We start from the raw sequence: 18,793 nt of genomic DNA on the forward strand, positions 1-18,793 counted from the left end.
GCTTGGGTTTGTGCTGGCCCACCTCTGTGGAAAAGGAATGGAGCTGCTGGGATTGGACAGGAGCTGGGACATTTTCCAACCGGGTCCTTGGCATGGATGGCTGGAAAAGCAGGGCCCTGGGGCGAACCACAGTACACACCCTCAAGTAATTTAAAGGCAGCCACAGATTTCCAGAGCAGTGACATCATTGGATATATGTAGTTAAATCTGTAAGTGATAATGTTTCCTCAGCAGTATCTACTTCCTGTGAACTACTTCTTGTTTTAATTAATGGAGTATTAACTAAAGCTAGCTGTACATGAGAGTCAGGGAATTTTAATTAAAATTCTGTGGTTTGGATATTTAGATATAAATGATTTTTATTATCTACAGCTTTATTTAAAGTTATTAAATACTTCTTTTAGGCATTTAGACTTAAATTTACCAATTCAAACTTGATAGGATAGACAGAAATAAAGCTGTTAAGAACTAGGACTGTTTTAGACTTACATAAATTAGCACTGTTCATGTGTTTAAATATATTCAATTACAGATCTCAGTTCAGTTCCTGACTTTTCCACACGCTTCCTGTGTGATAGTGAGCAAATTATTTAAGAACAAATGTTTCAGTGTCTAGTGAATTTCAAATGCAATAATTAATGCCAACTGAGATCTAGCCACTTTTTGAAATTCAGCACTAGGTCTATATTAATTTTTAGGAATTTCAGTTTTCCACTTACTTTCTGTAAAATGGGATGTATATATATCTCTTCCTCTTGTTTTTCTAGTCCATGTACTTAAAATAAGCAGGTCTATCTCTCCCTTGTGTACATTGTACTTTCAGTGTCATACTCAGTCTTATGTCATGGTTTTATAATACAAGCACATAATAACAATAACATAATTAGTAGTTACTTGACATTTTTCATCTGTTTAACTGGTCAAGCTAACTTGTAAAGAATGAGCAGAAAACCGAGGTGTATTTAGGCACTGTTGGACATCAGAGTACAGACAATCCAGTTTGGGTCAGAAAAGCAACATAGTGCCCAGGCCACGTAGTTCCAGTTGCCCAGTTCAGCTCAGCTCTGGGATTTCTGCCTGCGCAGTCTAAAGAATAGTACCTCAAACTTTGAATCACAGATTTGCATGGATGCACATGGCCCGATGTGGATGACCTTTCTCCATGGTGTTTTTTTTTGTTTGTTATTTGCTTTTTCTTCTTGTGGCTAATAGTCATCCTTCTGTTCTTGGGTAAAACAAAAAGTTACTTGGTGTGCCTCAAATGATAAAACAGACTCTGTCTTTTGATTTAGTGCATATATCACCAAAAATAAATTAATTCGTTATAAAAGCTACTGGGGTACAGCAAAACCACTTCTGTGAATATCCATTGGAACTTAGGAACAAGTTAATTGCAAATGCATTTTATCCTTTTGAGCATGGAGGGTTTAAGAGGCTTTAACTGATCTTTGGTGAATGTTCTCAGAAGATAAACTTTTGTTTCATAATAAGTATAACTTTACCATTTAAAATATCTTTGGAAGAAGAACTCCTCATGGAACAGTTTTTTAAATAACCAATAGAATAATTTCCCTTGCTTTTTTTTTTTTTTTTTTAAATTTTTAAATGTCATGAGCTATACCAAAATAGGATGACCTTAGTAAACCGAGTGACTTACAGATCAGATAGCTGTGATATTCTTGTGGTATAAAGAGGATGTAAGTGGAGCAAACTTTTATAGACTTATTTCATGTGTTGAAGAATTCAGTTGTGCATGTTTTAATACAAAACAGGTGAAAATAATTACTCATAAATTAAAAATTGTTTAATTAAGGTAAACACTATTATTTCTGTTAACCGTTTCTAAAGTTTACATGTTCTCTAATTGCTGAAAGTGAGTTTTATATGGGTGGCTTGTGGGAAGAGTGTTATACATGTAGATCCTGTGCCTATTGATAGGAGTAAACCACACAAAGAACTTTGGCAAATCTCTTCATTTGAAAACTTTAATTGATCAGTTGTTTTCAAGTGTCAATGTTTATGATTCAGAAGTATACTTACAGATAACTTTTAGTTTATGACAATGAAAATATAGTAATAGCAAAAGAAGGATGACCTACACTAGAAGATATTTGGTGCTGCAAAAGGTGTTTCAATATGGAGATGAATGGAGACTATTTAATACTTGTTTGGCTCTTCACTACAATTTGTGGATAACATTAAAACTCCCTTGGGCAAAATCCTGTGGGTCCCCAGCGGAATTGCAGAGCATGAGGAAACACAAGCATCAGCATTCAGCAAAGTCAGGGGAAATTGTTCTAAATTTCAAGCTACAGTTGGGTAAAGCGAGTTCAGTTTTACGTACAACAACTGCATATGTAAGACATTGCTCACTGGAGTATCATAAGAAGTTCACATGCATTTATGCTGTATGTCTGTTCAGGTAATTTTGAACATGTTTTATTACTGCATTCTAAGCCTGCTGTTCCCAAGTTTATCAGTAGTATACGCAAAAAGAACTGGAAGGTGGCAAAGTCAGGCATTTGTCTTCACAGGCTCGTGAGGACAGGTGATGCTGTCATCCTCAAGGTGTGAGGAGGGGCAAAACGCCCCCAGTAGCCCCTCCAGCAGTATGTTCAGCAGTCTATAGACAAAGCAAGCAAAACCCAAACCCAAATCCTGAAGGATATGTGCATGCAGTCCAGACCTGCAATAGGTTACTACCTACCCTTTTCGCTCAAACTATACTGTAACATAGCATAAGTTATTGATCTCAGCCTATACTTAGCTTGAAGTTTCCTGCATCTGTCCTCAAGACTTGAGGAAAGACTTGTGTGTCTGAAAGCTTCATGTGTTAGAAAATAATTTATTTCTTTCTGCCAATCCCATGTTTCTCTTATCTTTAGATAACTGAACTTACAATCGCAATAGTGTTAGTGTCAAGGACTAATGTGTAAAAACATAAGCTAAATCTGAGGAGAATTAATTGCAACATTTAAAGAGAGAAAATAATTAGGTAGAACTCCAGAGAAAAGCATACTAGAGGAAGATAACAGAAAAGCAAAGCCTTTCTCCAGAGAAAAGATATTTTAAAAATGCAAGCATAATATAAGCTAGCTCAGCCAAAAAATTCCCAAGGGAGAGAGGAGACAGGATCAACTTTTTTTTCTTCTTCCCTTTAAGACGGGAAAAATGCAGGGAAGTACAAATTAACAAAAGTAAGATTTCATATTGAAAAGTGAACACCATGGAAAAAGAACATAAACTTAAGTTGCATAAAAGTGCAATTATATACCTTTGGCAATTAAAAGTGCAATTAAATACCAGTTTTTAGTTGTTTAAAAAAATCATGGGAATGTTGGCATTTGTTAGCTACAAAGCATTCTGGAGACAGCTTAACGTGTGTAAAATGGTGGGATTTAGGATGGAGTCTTTGGATGAAAAGCTGAACATTTACAATGTAATGACTGAATGTCCTGAAATCAGTGGGTAGAGGACAGATATTTCATTGTCATCCTCTCATATTCCTCTGAAATAGTCAGCACAGTGAACTATGGGGAGGTGGTGGTGTCCCATCTGAAAGATGGGTGAATGTGTTAAAGTTGTGTCTTTATGATCATAAGTCTGACTGGGTAGGATGGACAAATGAAGGACCGCAATCAAGTTACACTTCCATCTCTGACCATATCTTTGGTGTGAAGTTCCACAAATGCCAGTTCTCTGTCTCAGTTTGGCCAATGGCAGTATATAGCCTGTAGAAAAATTGATAAGGATATAAGATAGGAGTCTCGATGTATGTTTATGCTGTTGAAAGAGATGAGGCCAAGCTGCCTTTCAGGTACAGTCACACCATGGACTTCGGCATTGCTTGAGCTTGTGCACAGGAGGTTGGGCAGAGGTGTAGAGCCTGCCTTGGTGCTTATTGTGCTGGGCAGACTTGGCCATTCCCTTCTGGCTTTGCTTCACTAAAACTGCCTCGCCTGTGCTGTGCTTGCACATTCCACAGCTCTGGTGGCAGCATGGGCATGTCATCAGAGCAAGTGATTGTCACACACAAGTGGCCATGTTCACAGAGCCTTCACAAACCTAGGAATTATTGTCCCTTGGAGCTGAATTTGAATAGACCAGGAATTGTGTGGGTGAACAGGGAATAGTAGTTTGAGATGCTGCTGCCATCACGTAGTTTCCTTTGGCTGCAGATATGCATTCCTGTAGGCAAGGGCCCATCCTGCTTTATGATATCCCTTCTGGTAGCTCGCTATCACTGAACTCTTTTATAGTAATACTAATGAATAAATATGAAACCATTTGTAGTTGTCTAGAAGGCTCCATACTATCCCAGTGGACAGTGACACAGTGCTGGCTATTCATGTATTCATGTCCCAGGAGTGCAATAATTTAATCAACTTCTGCATGTAACATTCTCCCTAGGGGAAAGAAGAAAAAAAAATAATCCACCCAGTAGAAAACAACATAGCATGAACTTCTGCTATAAAATCCATTAACCCGCCTGCTAACCTGATCTCTATTCTCTGTACAGATTTCCTGTTGAAGATTAAATTGAGTTCATATTTTCACAAGTTACTTAAAAGGAACTCCAGTGCCCTGTTCCCAGTTTATTTTAAAAGTCCATGAAGCTTTGGAATGAGGACAGCAGTTAACAAATCTTTTCCTCGAGCGCAGTGGAACATTTTTGTCACAAGACTAAAGCACATCTCTTCAAAGGCTTATTTCCGAGCATGAAGTAGGAATTTCTGCCCCAGGAAATTAAGGATCATCAGAAATCTTCCCCAGTTGTAAATTACACTTTTCAGCTTTGCCTTCCTCTAATGTAATCACCCCTAGAGCACCTAGATATGGAGAGATTAATTAAACCCAACAATTAAACAAAAAAACCCCCGTAGCTTATTACCGACAAAAGTTAATTGTTATGCAGAATTTACAGTTCATCCCATGAGACGGAATGGAAAGAAAAGAGGAAGAACACGTGGCAGATGCTAGGCAAGGAGCTGATACAGGCTCAGATACTTGTGGTGCCAGTTGCGGGGAGATCTGTGTAGAGCACATGCTGAAGATTGTGCTTCGAGACCTGGCTTTCTCAAGAGGAAGGTGGCAGAGGCTGCCCCTAAGGTGTTTATTCTGTGTTGTTTTAAATTTTGGAGGAGTTCTTGGTGGATGTATAGAAATAGTAGTGGTTGACATGGAAAGAATTGTGATTAATCCTCTCGACAGAGTGATTTATCCAGCGTGCTATATTACAGAGAACTTCCTACAGGTTACATAGTTATACCTATCAAATCCTGTGCTTTCTGCCCCAGATTTCTTTGTTCCATTTATTAAAGAATACCAGTCATAAGCCTTAGAAGTTCAGCCTTCTTTTAAGGCTTTTAATATTGAAATAGCATATTTTTGAAATTCACCAATTTCAAAATACTAATAACTGTCTAGAAATTTCCTAAACAGTTTATTGTCTGGTTTTTTTGGTGAGGTGAATTTTCAGGTTTTTTTGGTTTGTTTTCTATCCTAGTTTCAGTATGTTTATAATAAATTACTTATAGAATCAAAATATTATACAGTGTGATCATTTAGTCATAAATGGTACCAAATTTTAATGGCACTGTGGACAAATTTGCTAGTTTAGTCACTGATGTAAGAGGATACGAAGAATGACTAACTCCTCAATGACTAACTCCTCAATTTTCCTTTTTTAAATTTTTACTTTTTTAAATCTGTTTTCCTAAAATTGTTATTGCTAAGTTTTTAACATTGGGAACATGACTCTCACTTACAGAAGCTTTTTGAATTATGTACTGTTTCTCTCAAAAAGCATGAAATAAATTACAGTCTGAAAAGGTGTCAGTTTATTTTTAGTTTATTCAGTTATATTATTTAAAGTAAGAAGAAAGCCTTTATAAACCAATGATGCATCAGCACATATTCCGGTATTTCCTTGTCCCAGATTCTCCTTAGGTTTCATTGCTTTCAATATTTCTTTTAATGAAGAAAACACTGAGAAATTTGAATATAGTTCTTCTGACTTGGTAGGTAATTAGTCTAGCAACTAGGAAATAGCAAGCCTAGGAGTTGGAAAAAATTAAGATCTATCTGAAGTTGTTTTTAAAGTAGCTGAGGTACATAAAGAGCAAAGCAAAAAAGACAGTTAAAAATTTATGCCTGTATTTTAAATGTAAGTAAATATTCAGTGATGTTGCTGTCTTGCATTCCAATCCATTTTTATCGGTGCTCAATTGTTGTTGATGTTAATGTTTCTCACTGTCACAAACTGTAGTATTAGTAAAATGTTTTCTCAAAGATTCAGGTACTCTGCTTATCCTATCACAATGGCTTTGTGCTGCATCTATTCCCAGTGTTTACTAATATATTCCATTTAAATAATTCGAGGAAGTGAATTTCAATAATTACTTCTCTGAGGAATACAGCCCATATCTTTGTATTAAAATTTAAACATGTTTTTACATGACCCAGACTAGTACACCTGGGGATAAAGTAGTCAGGAAAACATGCATGCTTTTGAGTTGTGTTGAAGTCACTCCTTTAAAGGGAGAGATATTCAGCTCATTAAGCAAATTTTCACTGATTTCAATGTATTGATGTTTACAGTTTATATTTTAGAATTCTGTTCATTTACATCAGTAAGCATCCTGTGCTAAATTCAAAAAGAATGTGTACTACTAAAATGACTTTATGTATGCTAAATACTGTTGAAAACAAGAGGATGTTGTTATGTAAAATACACAATTTATGCAGGAAAAAGCTGTTGTGTTTTGTTGTGGGGGCTCCTTTTTTTTCATCTATGCAGTTAATCCAACAGCAATTATAAATAATCATAATACTTCTGTATTTGAGAGTAAAGAAATCAGAATGGTGATTAGCAGATGTTTTTGATTGGATTTCCCTTTCACCCCAGACTCTTCAGAATAAACTTTCAACTCTGCAAATCTGGAGTATTTCTGACATTAGAGACATTGTTTTCTACAAAGTGCAGGAATACCTACACAAATTGTCTTGTTTATCTGTATGTAATGCCTGCATTTCCAAGAAATTAGAGGTTGTTAGCATTTTTTAATTTTTTTTTTTTTTCCCCCCAGCTATTTTGACAATAGCAACCTTAGTGGAGAGAAAATTCTAGGGGTTCAATGAGAAGTGTGGTCCTTCAGTGCCCAGGAAATTTTATGTACTTTGATCCTAACAATAAATAGAGAACAAATAGCGTAACAATGCATCATAATCCCTTTTATGTTAATGTTACATGGATCTTGAAATACGATTGCAAGAGAGTGTATTTTATACATGAAGGCCAACTTGTTCTTCAAGTGTTGATGAAATGTGTACTTTTCCATTGTTTGCTAAACCCACAAATGACACTGAGTTTTGAGAGGAAAAATGCTTTTGTCTTGTCAGTAAAAAGAACATATTTGCTTTCTGAGCTGGTTGCAGGTGTTAATAGAGAAAACTGTTTCATGTATATGTGTCAGCATGTGGTATCTGACACGTAAAAATTCTCCTTTGGAAAATCCCTGTCATCACCCACGCTGTGCAATCACAGGATCCAGCAAACTGTGGTGAAGGTGCAGGACCCAAATGAAGGAAATACCAAGTACATTCTGTACAGAAAGGTTCTTGAAAAGCATAATTGCTTCAGCCTCCATAGCAATTAAGATATAAAATATTCCGTGTTATTTATTCCTATTGTTCAGGCAAAAATCACTAATCAGTCGTGTTGTGGAGAACTGTAGTTTGCCTGGAAGGAAACTTGTTTCCTTAGGGTTCATGTTCATCCTTTCTCTTTTTTTCTTTTTTTTTTGTTCTTTCCCAATAAAAATGTAAGCATACTAAACCGGTGTGAAATGGGACAGAAGGACTGCAAGGTCTCAGTCTTGTATAGCATGGAAGAAGCTTCCTTCAAATCTGTCACTTTGTCACCTGCACCCGTTCTTGCCATCAGCCTTACCCTGTCACCCCTTTATGAAGTAACTGGCAATTAATGATGAAATTGTATGAGAGATGTACATTTTGAAAGGGCTGGTAGCAAAAAAAAAAAAAAAAAAAGTTTGTGTAATTCCAAAAGCCAGCTTCTAGGCTGTTTTAGGTTTCCCTGTTATAATGAACAGAGAGAAGTCCCTTATGTCCCCCCGTGTGTTAAGAAGAGTGTTGTGCTTTCGGTTGCAGCAGTGAGGATGGACCCCAGAAGAAGCCCTCCTGCCTTTCAGAAGGAAACGGAGGGAGTTGGGTTGGTGGAGGAGCTGGACGCGTTTGCACAGGCCACAGTCCTCTGGAATTCAAGTTTGAAGCTGTACCCAGTATTGTTGATTGGTTTTGTAGGACTGAAAGTCATTGGGTTTTTTTTTTCTTCCCTGTACTCTCCAAAAACATCTGTTTTCTTGCAGAGAGGACTTCATGAGATGATTTGAATATTGACATTGGTGTATAGGGGATGTGCCTTTATATTTCTTTTTTTTTTTCCTCCATTGTATATTCCTTTCTGTTCTTTGCTCCTCAGCCTGATTTCTGCAGAGCAACTGAGGATTTCAGTGGCATGGGGAATTCCTGGAGATCTAAGTTTGTTAGCATTGTTGGCTGAATGTTAAGTAACTTGATTTGTAGAGTTTTTAACAAAGCTTTACTTCCTAGTTTGGGTATGTGGCCTGGTAGGAATCTTGACAGAAAACTTAATAAACCCTCAAATCCAGAAAGAAAAATGCATTATAAAAGAGAGACTGGAATTCTAAGACTTATTACTGTCAGTGGATAGAGAAAGAAGGGGTTTTTTTCCTAATTCTTTTTTGTGATAAAATGAATGGTTTATTAATGTAGTGTTTCTGATTTCTCTTATTTGTAAGGCCTGCTTTGTGTCTGGTTGAGAGGGCTGTGAATCTTGCCTAAGCAGATACTAACAAAATGTGTGCACAGATCCGAGTTTCCTGGAATAGGTCAAACTCTTAGAAGATAGGTGAAAGAGCTCCCTACCTGACATCCTGTGTATTTTAAGTGTATGCTATAGCGTGTGCTTCAAAGTAATTTATCTCTGCATGGAGAGGTCAAATCGCTGTTTGTATCTGCTTTAGTGCTGCTGATCTTTATTTTGCCTACCAGCAAGCACATTTGATTAATGTTTTTGTTCAAGTCATTTTTTTGTTGTTTTTTTTTTTCCACCTGTATGATAGTATTATTCCTATTACTCCTTTCCTTTTCATGTACTTATGTATACGTTACTCACTGCATGACTTTCTGGAGTGCTGAGAAAAAAGAGCACTAAAGTTCAAAAGAGTGCATTTAAACACTACTGCAAAAGATAATGTAAATTGATATATTTCTTCTACAGAAATCAAGATGGCACACATCATATAACAGAAATATGTGTTGATATATAATGTCCTTGATTTCTTATAGCTACGTTATTATCTGTATAAAATGGGAAAATCCCACTACAAAAGGTTTAACTATGAAAACTAAAGAATGCAGGGAACAGGGACCTTTCCTTATTTAGGACTCTCCTGTAACGGAAATTAATAGGAAACTGAAAAAGGAAGCCTCTGTAAGGTTCGTTTTGCTGAGATGTTCCCCGTTATATTCTGCATGCTCCTGCATCACATGCACTGAGGTGGTGTACAGGACCTGGCTGTAGTCCGAAGACCAGCTAGTCATCCTCAGAGGACTGCTACCTCACCATTACTCTTCCTGTATGGAACTTGGCAAAATCGTTCCACTAGATCCCCCACGGTATGCCCTTTTAAAGGAGGGAACTTGTATTTGGGGAGTGTTCCAAGATAACCATGTAGCCTTAAATTCTGTTGTATCTTGCATGATAACTCTGCTGGCTTACAAACAGACTACATTTTTCCTGTCGACTGCCATGCCCATACTGAATTCTTCCTTTGCTCCCATCTCATTTAGGTCATAGAATCATAGAATGGTTTGGGTTGGAAGAGACCTTAAAGATCACCTAGTTCCAACCCCCCTGCCATGGGCAGGGACACCCTCCACTAGATCACGTTGCCCAAAGCCTCATCCAACCTGGTCTTAAACACTTCCAGGGATGGGGCCTCCACAACCTCTCTGGGTAACCTGTTCCAGTGCCTCACCACTCTAACAGTAAAGAATGTCTTTTTAACATCTAATCTGAATCGACCCTCCTTCAGCTTAAACCCATTACCCCTTGTCCTGTCACTACACTCCCTGATAAACAGTCCCTCACCATCTTTCCTGTAGGCCCCTTCAGGTACTGGTAAGCCGCAATTAGATCTTCCCGGAGCCGCCTTTTCTCCAGGCTGAACAATCCCAACTCTCTCAGCCTGTCCTCATAGGAGAGGTGCTCCAGCCCTCTGATCATCTTCATGGCCCTCCTCTGGACTCGCTCCAACAGCTCCATGTCTCTCCTGTACTGGACCCCCCAGAGCTGGACGCAGTACTCCAGGTGGGGTCTCACAAGAGCAGAGTAGAGGGGCAGGATCACCTCCCTCAACCTGCTGGTCACGCCTCTTGATGCAGCCCAGGACACGGTTGGCTTTCTGGGCTGCAAGCGCACACTGCCGGCTCATGTTGAGCTTCTCATCAATCAATACCCCCAAATCCTTCTCCTCAGGGCTGCTCTCAGTCCATGCTCTGCCCAGCCTATAGTTGTGCTTGGGATTGCACCAACCCACATGCAGGACCTTGGACTCGGCCTTGTTGAACTTCATGTGGTTTGTATGGGCCCACCTCTCCAGCTTGTCAAGGTCCCTCTGCATGGCATCCCTTCCCTCCAGCATGTCGACTGCACCACACAGCTTGGTGTCGTCACGTACCTTTTCTTGCAACACTGTGGGCCGTAGAGCCCGGGTGTCTGGTAAAGGGGAAAGGATATCAGAGGTGGTAATTTAGATCCGAAGTTGGAGAAGGGGAAGTCAATGGGAAAACATCTGTTTGCACTGCCCATGTACTGTCTATACAACAAACTCTATAGACAGTGGTCAGCTAAAGGTATTGCACGTGAATAGATTGATCAGTTTAGAGTGCACAGCAGTTATTACCTTGTTAGCGATAGCAATTCCAATGGTAGGCTGCTTATCACAAGTAATCATATTAAATAATTGAGATAATCTCTAACTGTACAGCATTCAGCAATATTAGCTTTTGCAGGTAATGAAGCTAATGTAGTTAAGAATACAAAATTAATACTGGATGAATTTGTGATAGAAAATTTTGGTTCTATTAAATCAATTATGCAAATATAAAAACATTTTCAGTAAAACCTAATCAGTTGTCAAGAATATGAGAAAAACATGTCTATTTGAAGAAATAAAACTGTCTTCAACACAGTCTAATCAACTGCTAGAAATGAAACATCTCTTATTTGATTAAAATTTCCCTATTGACCATAGTTATTTTCTCTTGTCATAAACAAGAGAACTGAGGTTCTCAAGACAGAATGATAGCTTTTCTTACTGAGTATCGCTTTTAGCTTTTGTAGTTATTGCCCTTTTTCTGGCACTGATGTTGATTCGCTGATGTTTGATGGCTAATACGCCTTGCACTTGGCCAGTGTTATCCATATTGATGTTTTCTTTTTCCAATCTCCATGCTTCTGTTAGTTTTTGTTATTTTTTCAATCAGTGTTTCTAGATTTACCTCTTTCAACTTATTGTTATGTTTTATGTTAACTTGAGGAGATAGTGTAGGAATCTCTTCTGGTTCAAATTTTAAAAAGGCAGCTGCCAAGTAGTCTGTTACTGTATTTAGATAGCCTTACTTGATCATGAGATAGGTACATATACTCAAATCATTCACCAAGAAGGGCCTAAGAGCAATGAAAGCATGCTCTGGGACCGAGGCATCTGTCTTCCTGAATTTCTTTGTCCAGGAATGATACTCATAGGTAAGACAGAAAAAAATTACGTAAGACCGGGGTGGGGGGGGAAAGGTGTTGTCTATCATTGGATTAATGTGTCTTTTTTCCTGTGTCTTTTTTCATATGCCTTTCTTCCTAGCTACTCTATTCCTTTTTTTTTTTCCCCCTCCCTCCTTGTGACATCTTACTCCTTTTTCTTGCCTCTCCCAGCTGCCAACATCTTCCTCTGTAGCACTCTTTCCATTACTGTGTCAGTCTCTTCTGCTCTGAATTTTTCCCTTGCTCTTTTTGTAATTTGACCCTTGTAAATGATACACTGCTAGGCATATAAAGAGATTCCACTTATGGTCTAAAATTAGCTCTCTAGTCTAAACTTGTCATCTAGGCAACCTCTGTAATCAATAGCGAGAGATAAATACCACAAGAAGGCAATTCATCACATTTTTAAGATTATGTTGAAACTGGAGGGATTAATTGTTGTCTGGGCCACCTGTCTCTTTCTACTGATTAAGAGAGAGCCCTAGATGACAATCTCAGATGAGGTACCTGACTTTCAGATGGCTAAAATTAGATGAAAAGTATCCTACCTGTTGTGCAAGGGGTGGTGTAAGGTATGCCCTAAAAACTGCCTAAAATTGGAATGAGATGGGAGCCACAGTTTGATCTTTTTTTTTTTTCCTCCTGAACTGATTTGCAACGGTGCCAACAGTTATGTTTGATTTACAGTAGTGACTTCGGCAATGTAGTGACATTCTAAAAATCAAACCCTTATTGTTTTGTTAGAATAGTTAATATTTGTATAGCTGTCGTGAATTTCTCACCAAACTGTAGAATCTTTTTTTTTTTTCTTACATGGGGAGTTAGAAGCTTCCAAATGTTTCTGAAAAGGCCACGCAGCACTGAACAACAGCGTATTTGGATACAAACCCAGTTACCTGAATTCCATTGTAAAATCATAGGGAACTGAGGTTGCTGATAGATAGTATCTACTATTGCAGTTGTTACTCAAACAGAAACATCCCCACGCAAGATGTCTGGATGCCATTTGATCGTAAACAATCAATATTGTTTGATTATCAGTGCTCCACACAAGCATTTGGAATTATAAAAATAAAGTTTGGAAATACATACAAAACTATTTATGGACAAATGTTTTATGGAAAGATTTTGAGCAAAACTGTGTAAGAAAATATTTATCAGTTACATTTATTTCAGTAATAAAATTGGCATTTATGCTTCTAATGTTTGCTCTTCTTTGACAGTGCTGTAACTTGCCACTGAACCAAGACATTGGGAACAGTTCATAGCATCAAAAACTTCATCCACGTAGACCGATGCCATCTCTCCAGTCTCCAAACACTGTGAACTGAGGCTAAGAATCTTTATGGAGTTTATATCGCCTGGGTCAAAGGGAATGTTTTTCTGATATTTAACAAGGACCCTTCCTCCCAGTATGACGAGCCAGGAGAAGTGGGTTAACCTTAGTCCGGGAGAGTTCTCTCAGCTTCAGAAATATGCAGAATGTAAGTAATTTTTTAAATATCTGATTTTATGGCTAATTAAAAATAAAGAATATTTTGAATACAGAATATAATATGATTATATTATTGATATTTTTCACTGTCAAGTAAGAGGTTAAATTATGGTTTATGCTTATGTTTTTTAATCCAAAAGATATGTTCTTTGGATGGAAAAAAAATCAGTTGGGGTCTGTAACTTTATTTTTACTGAACGATTATTATCCAGTATGCTACCATGTAGACTGACTCTGGGTTATGTGACCATGGTTATTTGGAGAGCATATTTTTATGGCTTTGCTACCTTAAATTCACCATAACAATTTGTAGGCCACTAGTGGGGTTTGTAGTTAAAAAGAAAGCTTGCTCAGTCATGGAAGAAACATGGAGATTGCAGGAGAAAGATATGTAGATGTTCAATATGAAGGTGTTTCTACATACCACAAACAATGTGAAGGAGGAGTTGTCCTGTGAAAGAGCAAGAAACAAAAATCTGTCTAAACTAAAGATCCAGTTCTTTAGTTATTGCTCAGGCAAAACTTCCTCTAAGTTGCCTGAGCAACTTAAATGGCTCAGAATTACGTGCTTAGAGGACAGATACTGACCATGAGAAGTTAGATTTAGGAGATGGCTTATGAAGCCTGATAAGAACTGAGCTGGAAAAGGTCAAGAACATTTAGGAAATTTTCCTGTATAGGAAATCCAAATTTATATTTTCAAAAAAGGATAAAATCTCATATGACTTATGAATGTTGTTGATTTATTACTAAAGGAAACATTTGCATATAAGGTAAAATGAAGACTGGCAATTGGGTTTTTTGTGCCTACGACATCACTGCATATACTTAATTGTATTTCAGTGTAGTCATCTTAACAGAAGAATCATTTTATGATTATTAGAGTTAACATTAATAGTACATTCCACTGGAATGTGATTGAGATTCATGATATTTTCATGGTACCAAGTTAAGCCATGAATGATACATTATATAATGCAATGTAATTGAACACCACCCCCCCAAAAAAAAAAAAAAACACAAAACCAGATAGAAATATTTACATGATACTTTCTGGAACAGATGTATTTGAGTCTCTCAGTTTTCTACAATGATTGCTCTACAGTTTAAAGTATTTTATTTATTACCAAAGTATGTTTCTTTCCTATGCCACTTTCTTGTCTCAAAGGATAAGCTGTAGAGATGAAGGAAATTTTGTTCCACATACAGCTTTAAATCCTTACCGAAATTCTAACATTGTTTTAACTAAGGAAATTTTTCACAGCTACACTTTCTTGAACTTACAAATAGAATATTTGTAATCCCTATCTTAGTTTGAATCAGGCCTAAAGTGAGTACTGGAACAAAGGTATAGTCTCCCAAAAAACTGTCCACCTTGGATGTCAATGAGTTTGGATCAAATTCTTAGTGGCTGGTAGTCACATCTACTTAATAAGGTCACTGGAATCGGAATTACTTTAGTACAGCTCTGCTGGGTTGACCTTGGTTGGACACCAGGTGCCCACCAAGCCGCTCCTCACTCTCTTCCCCTGCTCCAGCGTGGGGTCCCTCCCACGGTAGACAGTCCTCCACAAACTTCTCCAACATGAGTCCTTCCCATGGGCTGCAGTTCTTCACAAACTGCTCCAGTGTGGGTCTCTTCCCTGGGGTGCAGACCTTCAGGATCAGACTGCTCCAGTGCGGGTCCCCCACAGGGTCACAAGTCCTGCCAGCAAACCTGCTCAGCATGGGCTCCTCTCTCCATGGGTCCGCAGGTCCTGCCAGGAGGAATTTTCAAACCATGTTAAGACAGAGGATAGAGAGATAAAAGCTTCAAGTGTTTCCAGAGTTAGGTTATGCATGCAGAACTGCAGCTGATGGAGTGTGGACATTATAGATCCACCTATCCTGGGCTTAGAGGTCTGAATTTGGCCTAAATCTCCTTTTTACTCACCCAAGTAGATGTGCAAATCTTGCATTATAAAGCCTGTTAAACTCACATGGATTCTAGTACTTGGACAGGGATATGTCCTTTCAGCTTTCTAACAGAAAGACACTTTGCTCCAGTTCAGTGTAGTTCCGCTTTTAATTCATCTTCTGTCAGCGTGATGATAGCCTGTCTACTCTTGCACGTATAGTTAAACAAACACCAAGGCCTGCTCCTAGCTCTGCGTGTGAGATACAGTCCTTGGTATCCCACTGAGAAGTTCCTACCACACATTGTCTGCCTGTAGTCTTCATCACGTATTTATAGTGTGATTCTTAGCTTGATCCAAGTGTGTTGTCTGGTGAACATGAACCTTGAATGTAAAATTTCTTTCCTGAATATGTACCAGCTCAGCTTTTCCCAGTTTCCATAAAAGTAACTGAACAGCAAAGGAGAATCAGTTCTCCACCACTTGTTCCTAATCACAAAAGATTTCCCTCTAAGCGACACTCGGAACTTAATAGTAAGTGAATATCTTCCACTAAATTAATCCAAGGAATATCCATAATTTCATTTTACTGAATTATTTTTGAGCTCAATTCAAGGCAACTTTATACTTCCAATTTAAGACCTTTCTTCATCTGCTCACCGTACTTAAATAATTTGGGGCTTCAAATGAATATTTTGGAACAGTTTAAATATTACTTTAAAAAGACGAAAAATCTACTTCTAAGATTCAAAGAGCATATTACCTAATACTTGGTTCTTTGCAGTTAATATGCATATGTGTGGTTTTTGGAAGAATAATTATTTCCAAAGACAGTTCCTCTGTGTCCTCCGTGCTGGTCAAATTAAAAATCTCCTCTCTCCTCTTGTTCTGAAGAGAGAATAGTAGAGAATATTTTGCATTAGATCTTTGCATGTTTTACAATGCCTCAGAAGAATACAAGAAGAGAAAGAGAACTGAGATAATTGGTGTGCTCGTTATAGAATAGTAATAATAACAGCAACAACAATAATGTAGCCCACACCAAATCCTGAAGATTCTAGGGAAATACATACACTCAGGAGATATTTTTTTTTTTTTCTCCTTGAGATTTCGTGATCAATGCTGGTGAAAGGCAAAAAGATGCAGGGTGTTTTCTGCCTAAAAATGTCATTTTAAGTGCATAGGGTAACGTACATACAGGATTTTTCAGACAAAGACTGTTTCTTCTAAACTGTATAGTACCAGGTATATGCATAGTCCTCTGCTACTCCTAGCAGCAGCCTGAATTGTAAGGAAATTAGAGAGAAACATTATAAATAGCTTCATTGTGATTATTGTCTGTATGGTAAGTTTGATTAGTTTGGACAGGGTTTTTTGTATCCTTTTTATTAAATGAATTTTGTATCTCCTTTTTATTAAACAAAGTTTTATGGCTGCTATGGTCCAAATTATATGTTAAGGAAAGTTTAGAGGATCCTGCTCTGAAAGCAAGTGAGAAAATATTGAAGGGATTTGAAACAGTTAAAGCAAGACTGTTTCATGATTCAGCTAGGCTGTGAAAGAAATGGAAGGTCTGCCCTTCCCTTGGTAGGCGGAGGGAGGTGGAGGAAAAGGACTCTGAGCTCTGGCAGCGTGTGCACTCTGGGGAAATAGCTTGGTTTTGTGTTGTCCTTTTGAGTTTGTCAACAAAATGTGCCCTCAGGAAAAAAGCCTGAAAAAGACTTTTTGCAAAACTTTTGGCAGAGATTTTTTCCCAGGCTGGTGGAGGAGAACTTGGGCAGACCATCACAGCCTGAAGATAGAAATAGATGTTGGAGTGCTACTGAAATGGTTGTGAGAACAGGAACAGCATCAGCAGCTGCAGTATCTGTTGATGTAGCATCAATAGCTACTGCAAGAACTGGGTAGTGTAAGAATTTGATAGGGGAACAGGAAGGAGGAGCTTGTGAAAAAGATCTCTGAAGAGAAACGGGAAGGTCAGCAGAAGTTTTGGGCCAGAATTAAGTGACAAGAGTCTCCTTGGGTGGGTTTGATTTTTGTGGCCCTCACAGATAGAAAAAATTTTCTTTTACAATGGGCATAAATGATAACCTGTGGGGAACTTCATAGATGTGGCAGCTGGTCACCAGCAGCTATGGGCCATTGTGCAATCCCTCAGAGGGTCCCAAGCTTCTAGTGCCACATGGAATTGTGCTAATTCTAATGAGGGAATGGGCCTCATCAAAGAATACAGATTGCTAAACCCAGCTATTTTTGGCTGTTTGGAAAGTGGAGAGAGAAAATTCCCGGTGATTACTGAGAATAGTTTTACCTCAAGTATTGGATTTTAGGAGTATGGTGTTTCTGCTGCTGTTAGTGAAGATGGCGGAAATTAAGTTTTCAAAGTTTTGTCAGAGCTTGTCAGACTGGCTGAAAGATGGAGTATGCCAGTGCTGCCTGTACAATACCCCATGTGCTTGGAGAACTTCATGGAGAAGGATAATGGGTCTAGTGAGAAATCCCCTCTTGGCATGCAAGGCCTTTTGAGGATGGAGTGGCCAGAAGAAGGGGCCAGCTGATGATGCGTGGCGTCTGAATCCTAGTTCTGAGTCTATGACTGGAGACTGAAAATCTCCAAGAAAAATTGGAGTCCCACTCAAGAGTTTGATGGGGCACTTGCTTTAGCTCTTCTGAGAGGTGAACTGTGAACTATGTTTATTAATACAGCACTGTAATTTTTTTCTTAAGAACCGTGATTTTAAATCTGTGGTGTACATTCTTGTGTATACCGCTTTAGAGAAAATGGGATAGAAATATTGTATCTGATAGGTTTAGGCTCTGGTCAGATTCGTTCTTAAAAAAAAAATCTGAACTCTGTCCAAAGGAAGGTGGTTTTATACAGTCTGCATTAATGAGACTATTAGATCCAACTTTATGACTCATGTTAGACTGAAATTCAGAACAGAAAAGATACGAAGTTGTGAATTTATTTTTTCTTTAACCAGTCATAGTTGGGACTTGGCCTATGAAAATTGGTGCCCAGCTTTCCACCCGCTGCAACAGCTTCATCTATGAATCAATGTCATCTGCAGAAGTATTAATGGATTTCTTTCCTTTCATCAGGAATTCTGTGTTAGGTCTTGAAGAGAATATAACATAGGTATGATAAGCTGAGCATTTTGGAGGGAAAAAGCTGATAACCATACAGTAATACAGTATGATCTGGATCTCTGAGGTGGGCTCTCTAATGACTTAAAATGCTTAGTGTTCCTGCCATGATATATGCTTGTCTATGACCAGCAGATGTGTTTTTACCCAAGCAGAAGCCAGTCAGTTCTCCAGTTAACCTGTCTAGAGTAAACAGGGTCATATTGACTGTCCACAACTCAGTAAGGAGGAACTTTCTCACAGCAGTCAGAAGGGATACTCAGGTGTATGCAGAACTTGTTTCCTGTTTCCATGCTCATACTGAAGAAGGGCATCCAACTTGTTTAATGTACAATAGGCTGTTTAGGGAAGGGGACAATACAGAAGAGAATTCTGACCTCTTTACATTGA

General features: G+C 38.3%; 1 protein-coding gene across 5 annotated transcripts in view; it reads left to right on the forward strand.

Moving 5' to 3' along the window:
• The window catches only part of DGKB (diacylglycerol kinase beta), a 364,064-nt gene that overhangs the window by 17,009 nt on the left and 328,262 nt on the right, over positions 1 to 18,793 (forward strand). For 3 of the 5 annotated variants that reach the window (XM_075746081.1, XM_075746082.1, XM_075746083.1), the window contains exon 2: positions 13,090 to 13,350. In XM_075746081.1, coding sequence (XP_075602196.1) covers positions 13,281 to 13,350 — 70 coding nt within the window. In that variant the 5' untranslated portion in view covers positions 13,090 to 13,280. Of the gene's footprint in view, positions 1 to 13,089; positions 13,351 to 18,793 lie in introns of those variants that run through there. The other 2 variants (XM_075746080.1, XM_075746085.1) reach the window with 2 other exon arrangements.

This window comes from Balearica regulorum, chromosome 2, assembly GCF_011004875.1.
Source record: "Balearica regulorum gibbericeps isolate bBalReg1 chromosome 2, bBalReg1.pri, whole genome shotgun sequence".
Taxonomy (NCBI): Eukaryota; Metazoa; Chordata; class Aves; order Gruiformes; family Gruidae; genus Balearica; species Balearica regulorum.